This window comes from Gossypium hirsutum, chromosome A13 (genome assembly GCF_007990345.1).
Source record: "Gossypium hirsutum isolate 1008001.06 chromosome A13, Gossypium_hirsutum_v2.1, whole genome shotgun sequence".
Classification (NCBI taxonomy): domain Eukaryota; kingdom Viridiplantae; phylum Streptophyta; class Magnoliopsida; order Malvales; family Malvaceae; genus Gossypium; species Gossypium hirsutum.
In genome coordinates, this window is record NC_053436.1 from 99,279,700 (window position 1) to 99,289,027 (window position 9,328).

The 9,328-nt window shown below is 30.1% G+C and overlaps 1 protein-coding gene across 1 annotated transcript; it reads right to left on the reverse strand.

The window, feature by feature from the left end:
• Positions 1-3,451: 3,451 nt before the first annotated feature.
• LOC107912952 (tyrosine-protein phosphatase DSP3) lies at positions 3,452-5,972 on the reverse strand. Its single transcript, XM_016841352.2, has 5 exons — positions 5,583-5,972; positions 5,122-5,215; positions 4,680-4,737; positions 4,540-4,583; positions 3,452-4,204 (listed from the first exon to the last, which is right to left on the reverse strand). The coding sequence occupies exons 1-5, from the start codon at positions 5,732-5,734 to the stop codon at positions 3,947-3,949; spliced, it is 606 nt and encodes a 201-aa protein (XP_016696841.2). The 5' UTR covers positions 5,735-5,972; the 3' UTR covers positions 3,452-3,946.
• Between the last annotated feature and the right edge of the window lie 3,356 nt (positions 5,973-9,328).

Consider the following 9,328-nt stretch of genomic DNA (forward strand, 5'->3'; position numbering starts at 1 on the left):
AGATTGTTAAAATAGCTTTTAAAAGAAACTCAAAAGCAATTCTCAAAGAAATACTCAAAGAGAATTATTATTAACTCAAAAAAATATAAATCAATTGTATGTGTATAAGGGTGAACATCCATGCTATTTATAGGTCCCAAAATAAGTTTTCCTAACCCTAATAGAATAAATAACATGACAACTATATCAAATAAAAAAAAATAAAATAATTCTAAGTGTGGACTTTTAATCAGCTAAAGTAATTAAATGGGCTCTTTAGGTTGAATCCTTATATGATGATCCACCTATTAAAATAAAATTGAACCTATAGTTTAAATATTTTATAATTTAGGTCACTTTGATAATTTTGTCTCATATTCAATTAAATTACTTTTCAAACTTCAAGATGGGCTTGTAGATATCTTAATGGGTCATTTTTTAAAAAACTTGATCTTGTGATCCGTTTGCTCTCAAAATTGACTCGTTCAAGCTTGTACATGAAATCCAATGCGCCTTGGTTGCAAGATTCAGTTTCTTGGACCAAGATTTTCAAGATTTGAAATCTTGATTTTCCTGATTCTTGAAATTGTCCGAAACAACAAAATTGGACCAAGATTCAATTTCTTGATTTTCTTGAAAACAAGAAATTGAATCTTGATTTTCTTTTTCAGTCGTATGCGCATCTAGGGCATTGGTAACAAGGTCCTGGATGGTCTCGTTCAATCTTGCTCGGATTTGCTTGGCCTTTGACCTTGTTATTGGGTCTTGAGGAAATTTGAGCCCATCACATTCATGAACCTTATTTTGGGCCTTGAGACTCGTATCAAGAGGCTTCATTACTTGTTCTTCTTTACTTATTTAAGAGTTTGTTATAATCTTGTTTAATATCTGAATATGATTAGTCTTGTCAAGTGCCAAGAATGTTAGGTTATTGCTCAACTTAGGATTGAATTAGTAATTGAGTGTTAAAATGTTTATATATTGGATAAAAAAATTGTTTTAATAAGCTTACACTATCCTATTTTACATTGCTTATATACAGAGTATGTTAGAAATGTGATTGATCTTATCCTGCAACTTTGATGTTGTGAGGTGATCTGTTGGAGATCAAGAAGGTTATTTCTTAGTAATTGACTGCTCATGCTTTCCCTTTTAATTGTTTTTATTTTTATGCCTTTAATTGAAATATTTATGAAGTCCTTTATTTAATATCTATGCCCTGTTTTATTATTGTGAACAATGGTGAAGCCAACAATTTGTTGGTACACTTGAATTTATACCTAGTAATGAGTAAAAATTTGCATCTATGTAAATCATACATTGTAAATTAACTTAAGTATTTGTTAATAATAAAGATTATTGAAAATATTTAATTAAAATATTTGATAATAATAAAAATTATTGAAAATATTAAAATTTATTAATATTATCTTTTATTTAATAAGTGCAATTTATAAAATATTATTATAAGAAAGTATTGAATGTACCAAACGTGGTTGAGATTTTAATAAATACTTTTTACTACATACAAAACATTATAAATTAATATTTTTAATAATAACATTTGAGAAAATCATATTTTATTAAAATAATAATATGAAAAAGCATCAAAAGCCTCCTAAATATATCCAAAAGGACCAAAACTATACAAATGTCAAAATATTGACCCCATGTTACAAAAACTTAAAATTATAAGTTAATGTCTAAATTGCAAGGTATTTTTGAAAATTGTTATATATAGCTTAATTTTGTAATAAATGACACCTCTCTAAGAAATGAGACATCAACAATTAATTTTTAGATTATTTATTAATCCTTACCAAATTATTTATGAGTCAACTTGTAATAAATGTTCTAACAATTTTGCAAATAAAAACTAAAATGTATGGAAATAAATGGAAGTTTGTCATAAATACTTCAAAGTTGGTGTTTTTAGTTTTATTTTTATAAGAAAAAAACCAATAACCAATTAAAGTTAAATTACTATCATTCTATGTGTATCAACACTATTAAAATTATCTTTTATTTTTACATTTTTAATTCACGATGTTTTTTAATTTTTTTGTTCTTTAATAAAATTGGTAAACAAAAACGATCCCTTTTAAATTAAATACTATTACGTTTTTAATTCACAGGTTCACCAATTTCATAAAAAAATTAAAATATTGGAGTCGGACTCTCAAGGTGGTAGCAGGTGCTTTGCCTTTGTCACTTGGGTTTAGCGGGGTATGGTGCGGTTGGTTGTGCTCAGGGATCAGCTCGTGAATGTGCAGGCTGTCCATGCCTTGTTGGATTGTCAATTGGTTTTATCGTCGCCATGGTGCGTTCCACGCCACGAATTGTTGTTGCTTGTTTGAAGGGCCTTGGTCATTCAACTCCCATAGTTGGAACCCTAAATCGAGTTTGTTGGGGTCAAGATTGTCGCGGAGGCCGTGAGAGCCTGTTGCGCCTTGTTGTCAATTAGGAGGGTGAGGCTCGTTCCTTTGTAATTGGCGCTTGGTAATGCCCATGAGTCTATCCGGAGTCACCATGCGTCATGGTCGGTTGTCGTCCGGTTGAGTGGTTGCTTCATTGTAAAGACTTCATACTCCTGCATGCTACGATGTATATCTACGAATGCTTCATCATCGATGTCATACAAGAAAAAGGTGTCGTGCTTGGGCATTGTGGACTCTGTGCTGGAAATGACGTGGGGTTGTTGCGCATTTGGAAGCTAGATATTTTCACCATCTTGGCTTGCTTGCATGGGGTCTGATTGATGCATGGATGTTGCATGGTCCGATTGATCAAGCATATGGACGTAACGTTGGGCATCTGATCGGCCGTAGAGTCATCCGTTGCATGATTGTAGCCTTTATAGCCCATATAAGCATTCAAATTTGCATTTCGGATATGGGCATGATACCTTGGAAAATGGTTGATGTAAGTTTATGGCCATTTGTCTCAAGATTATTCTATTGAATATACAATCGTTAACATGTAATAAAGTAATGAGTAAAATTTATCGTCTCAATGACTGACCCATTCATTCATGATTTATGAGAAAATGAAGCTTAAAAAAGGAAAGAGGGGTTGGACGACACAAATATTGATGTAGGATTAAACTATTAGAAACAAGTAATACCCATGTTTCATACAATCATTCTTCTATACTTAATATATTCAGTTTTTGAGAAGTATTTTTTGTTTCTTTAAAAGTTCATATACCTCCTGTCATTTATGATTTATCTCAAAATTAAAATTCAAAATTTCCACATATATAAAATCTAAATATTATCGGAGTACAAGGAATTTCTGTTTTTTAAGGACTTTTTAAGTTGATTTTCAGTTTGGATTTTATTGACAGTTTCAACTTCAAATAATGATTCAATTATTCAAATTTTAAATTGAACATTTCCAATTTTTATAATTAATATTTTTATTTTAGATTAATAAGAAACTTTAAAAAAACATATATAAATAATAAAACAAATGAACCAAACCGAATAAAATTTGGATTAAAAAGCTATTTGTTTCAGTTTCCTTTTTCTAAAGACAGAACTATTGTCCTCCTTAATTAACCACGAATCAATTAACAAATAATGGTATTCTACTGAAATACACTCATCAACTGAGAGAGAAAAGCAGACCAATTTCTTCATTGAAATCTCCTTTCCAAATCTAAAATTGCTGTAAGTGAACCCTATATGAAAACTAAACTAGTCCTTTGAGAAAATGCTCCTCCTATGATTTATAAAAACTAATTTTCCAATGCCAAAAGCAAAGCAAGAAAACTAAGGTTAAAGATACTTCACACAAAATGTTCTATAAGCTAAACAGCAACTAAAAAAAAAACTGATTTTTTAAGAAAGAAACTATGAAAGAGCTGCTATGAAAGAAACTAAAAAAAAACTGATAAAATCTATATCTGTAACAAAGAAAGAGCTGCTTGCGAGTTGGGAAGTAAAATCAATGTGTGTAGGATCCTTTAAATTGAAGTTATTCGGGGCTTCTGTACATTGTCTTCACTGTAAAGTAAGCGCCTCTTTTTTGAACCATAGCCTTGGTATTGATATATGATGCTGTGAAGACACTGCCTCAGGCATACCACATCGAATGTTTCAATAAACTTCATGTCAGCATCCCGGGATTTGATGCCGGCAAAATGTTGGTACTCCTCAAATACAGATGATAAGCACCAATTCTGCAACTTCCTCAAGCAACCAACAAGGCTACCTGTCCGATGCTGCATTAAGAGAAAAAGAAAAAGAAAAAGGGTCAGAGCTACCATGATTTTCCTTAAAGAGAAAAAGAAATCAACCCCTTTGTGATGTCACTGGAAAAACAGTGAATTTTGAGTCAATTGAGTATCTCTTTTCCTAAAAAAACTGACAGAACACAGGACCGGAAAATCATACAATTCATGCAAATTGATGGATTATAGTAATATCTTATCAGCCAAGCTAAACCCTTAAGGAAAACTCATGCCTAACCGCACAAATGTACCACATACATACCTAATATTCATTTCATCAAGCAAAGCTAATAATTATAAGTTACACAGCTGAAATGGACTAGTACCTTTCCGCGTTTACAATGGATCAAAACTGGATGATTTCTCACATCTGTGAAGAAATAAGTTTTATCTTAGAAGTCCGCAAAGGTAAAACACACTGTTAAGGGAAAAAGATAGTCACTTCCACAGTTTATGAATTCCATACCAATTAAGATCTTAAGAGCTCCCCTGATGGCATCCTTGAGAGTAGCAAGTGAAGGCTCCTGCAAAACCAAAAAAAGAAGAAGCCCAAATCAGTTTTGGGAATCAAAATTATCATTTATGATTTATTCATATTCCATATCCAAGATTCCTGTTGACCAGCAGGTTTTGATATTTATATCATCAGCTAATAAGGCCCAAGAACTAAAGAAATATATTCTTGACCAAATTTCTATTGGTTGGATAGCCCGACTCTTAAATCGTTTTCACCAACAGTGACCAAAATGTCTCATCAAAATTTTTATTAGTTCTACAAAATTCTTCATAACAAATCTGTGTATTTCAAATACGAAAACGACTTAAATTTATTCAAGTAAATACTAAAAGTGATCAACATATTATGAAAATCTCTGTGAAGTGCCATAGAAGCATAGGGGAAATTTTACCGTTTTCCCTTCAATCCCAAACTGGAAAAGCCGGATATTATGAGATCGAATATACTCCAAATTTTCCTCGGGATAGGGCTCCGGGCACAAATATCTGCAAAATTGGAAAAAAAGGAAAAAGAAAAAAAAGAAGAGAGTCAATTTTCCAACTAGAAAAGGGCATATTCAGTACTCAACTCTGAAAAATTAATTCTTTTTTCTATTCTTCAAAACACAGAATATATCATGCATGTCAAAAATATAAAATTGAATCCTCTCAACCTGTCCTTTTTTTTCCTTCTTAGTTTTCAAGGAAACTAAACAGTTAAGAAAGAAAATCGAGATTTTTTTTTCTTAGAATATCTTAATTATTCAGAAAATGGATGCCACTAAGGTAAAAAAAAATAATAGGAAGAACCAAAAAAACCAATGCAACAAAATAAAATCGATATATAAATGCAAAAAAGGGGAAAAGAAGTTACATGATGGATCGAAGATTTAGGGTTTCTAAGAAGGAGAAATTGCAGGGTCGAGGGCAACTAGATCTGTAAATGCCTTCTTCCACCATAGAAAAATTAGGTGGCGGCTCCATTACGACTTTGTCTCCATCATCTTCTTCTATAATGCACCCCATCTTTCCGCTATAAAGAGGGAAAAAAAAGGAAGAAGAAGGAGAAGGAGAAAAACAGTGAAAGAGCAGGGATCAAAAACAAGAAAAGAAATCAAAGAGAAGGGACTAAAGCTGGTTTAGAAATAAAGAGAGAGGGGTGGTTTTATAAGAGATGAAAACGACACAGCATCAGTTATCGGTTATGATTCGAATTCTTCGTATAACGAAACTCCTTCACAAAGAGGGAAATAGTCTGCGAAACTGGGACTGGTATTTATGGTTGATAAAAACTCCTTTCTTTTTCTTTTTTTTTCATAATAATGAAAATAAATAATTTTACTAAAGTTAGAGGGTAGTAAAACAGAAATCCAAACCTTTTTTTTTAAAGTAAAAATTAAAAGAAAATTGGTTGGATTATTTTGATAATGATATAAATACATTAATTGATTAATATTATGCAGTATTTTAGGTTTTCAGTTGACGTCATGGTGTAAGTGTTGTACTTGTATCAAAATAAGTCTGAATGGTTATTATATATCAACAAAACTCTAAAAAGGAATAGTTCACCGAATTTGGTATGGTTAAAATAGGAGATAAGAATTGAACGAGGGGTAAAAGTGAGAAAAGAAGGGCGGCCTGAAAGGTGAAGAGGGATTAGATTTGGAAGCGGTCTTCAGGAATCCCAAGTTGACTTGGGTTTTGGATTTTGGCTCTTTTAAAATCAACCCCACACGTGGTAATTCTATTCCCCTTTTTTTGAAATTTCTGTGGGTTTGTATTTTAAATATATTAAACTTCTTTTTGCTAATAAAATATTTTATACTTTAACACCCACCGCCACACCAAAAACAATCAACAAAAATTACTTTTGTCTCACATTTTTATGATTTCAGATTAAATTTTGCTGTATCTTTTAAAATTTATAAAAATATATATTATTAAAATGATAATATTTTATTTTTATTATTATAAAAATATATAATTTGATTCTGCTCAAAATAAATTTTAAATTCATTCTTGTGTACCATTGTTTTTGAATTATTTTAGGTTTAAATAACATCATGTGTCAATCATATTTAGACTTATTTTAGTATAGTTCCAAATATATTTCAACTTTATATGCATTGTGCTTTGTATTAAGTTTAATATATTATATACAATATTAGGAGTGAGAGACGGAGGTCATATGGTTTTGAACCAGTGTGAAAGAGGTGTTTGATAAAAATTTTATATTAAGTTGATTCCAATTTTTGTTGATCAAACATTTATTATTTGTGATTTATAATATATATATATATATATTTAAAAAATATTATGCTAGTTATAATTGTTTTTGTCGCAACAACGAGTTCAAACATAGTTAAATACATCATATTTTTTAATTTAATTGAGAATTAGAAATTTATGAGTAGTTTAAAAATTGTATAAAATAAAAAATATTATTTGAATCTTTTTGAGTTTAAGTTTTCAAGTTAAAATTAAGAATTCGTTTAATGTAAAAAATTTATGGAAAACATTTTAATTTTTTTTTAATGTGAACCCCGAAAAGTGATCAAGTGTGTAACAAAAACCTCGAAAAATAATGAACGACGTGATACCGGAAAGCTTATTAGCGACGTCACACGAGCGTGTGTTAGGTCGTGTGTCAAGCCACGTGGACCTATTTTCTGTAAAATTTTGTTAGGGCCATATTTGAAATGGGATTCAAAATTATTCATTTTGTAGGTTCTAAAATATGTTATGTGTGTATTATGAATACGAAATTTAATATTTTGCCTCTGTTAATGTGGTTTTTGAAAGCATGATATTAGATACTGGTATCCTATGTATAACATTCGAGAGTATGTTTGTGGCATAACTTTTGCTTCTGATCTGTAATTTGAGATTCTATTTAAGCATGATTTATTTATGTGCATCTGAGTATGTAATATGTTTTGATATGTGCATTGGGGTGGGATATTGATGTGATAGAGGAAGTGGCAATTTAACTGCATACTAATATTAGTGAGCCATTATTGTCGGGCAACTGGGGATGGCAAGTCATCATTGCCGGGCAACCTGGGATGACTTAATTTGTGATATAACCACATAAATGATTTGGTGGCTTGTCCAAAGTATTTTATTTTGGCAGATTACTGCATTATTTTTGATAGCTTGATTGCGCTATTCTGAAATGTGACATACGATCACTTATAGGTGTGGAGGGTTGGATGGGTACTTGTTACCACATTTGGTGTGATTGGTAGGACGAAGATGGTGTGTAGCGGATAGGGGTAGGATTTGTTTCTGTGTCGATATTTGTATCTGTAACTGTATTTGCACCCGATTCTGTATATGAAATTGCATCCGTATTTGAAACTGATATTGTATTTGTATCTAAATTGCATTTGTTTCTGTAACTGTTACTGTATTTAAGTTTGTTCTATTTGTTTGGGTTAAGTTACACATTGGGCTTTTAAGTTCATTCAATTATACTGACTTTTTAAGTAATCGACAGAATTAGGAGTAGTCAACGCTTGGAAACTTGGACTGGTTTTCTCGTATAAGATGGTTTGATTTGTTAATAATTGAATTTTTTCTGACTTTTGCAACTTTGGATAAATTTTCGAGTTTAATTTTGGATTTTGTTATTTAATTTAAGTTTCTGCACGATTGCTGCCAATTTAAATAAATGTTTGATTTTCAAAATTAAATGAGTTAAGGTTTTTTCGTTGCAAATTTGAAATGAGTTTTACAAAGGTTAATAACGAAAGTTTTTGAATATGCTCAATAGGCAAAATTATACATTTTCACTTATTGAAAACACGGGTTACAACTTATCAACTCCGAAATTTTTGTTGCAAAATTAAGTGTCAAATAAGTGTTTTTCTGTAAAATAAATAAGTTTTGCGCGTATATTTTTCTAAATAACATGTGAGAGTATTGCCAAAAGTAATATTTTTGAATCACATGATTTTTAAAGTTAGATTTTAAATTCTGGGTTTTTAGATAAACTAATGTAACTCCTCCAGATTCGGTCATAATGTCTAGGCCGAGTTTGGGGTGTTACACCCAAGCCATTTCCTTATTAAAAATCTATAGCAATTGGACTTTACAATTTAGTCTTTGAGCCTTAATTAATCACAATTTCAACTAAAATACTTATCCAAATTTCAATTCATCTATACACTAACTTTGTAAATATTCTTATTTTATATTTACGGACTTAGTTTACTGAACCAAGTTCTTGAAACTGTATTTTTCGATACTACTAAAATCCGAATCGTTACAGAAGTTAATTAAATTAATATTTAAAGTAACAAATTAGATAAACTTGATTTTCAAACAAAAATATTATTATTTATTATGAATATGAAATAAAAAACTTGTAGAAAATGAAACGAGCTTTTTATATATTTGTATAATGAAAATTTTTTATTCTTATGAGAAAAATATAAGTTGAATTCAACTTTTACTATTAAAGGTATTATAATTTCAACTCATATAATTATTTTCATAAAATATAATAATCATTTAATAAATATATATTACTTAAATTTTAAATCAAAATTAAATTTGATAATATAAATTATATATTTTGATTTTAACTTTTAATATTAAAAAGAATATTTATCTTGA

Excerpts from the sequence above, each read along its gene's own strand:
- LOC107912952 (XM_016841352.2), bottom strand. The coding sequence starts at position 5,734 with ATGGGGTGCATTATAGAAGAAGATGATGGAGACAAAGTCGTAATGGAG. Across the intron at positions 4,738-5,121 it reads TTGGGATTGAAGGGAAAACG|GAGCCTTCACTTGCTACTCT; the intron begins GTAAAATTTCCC and ends TTGGTTTTGCAG. Across the intron at positions 4,205-4,539 it reads TCCATTGTAAACGCGGAAAG|CATCGGACAGGTAGCCTTGT; the intron begins GTACTAGTCCAT and ends CTCTTAATGCAG.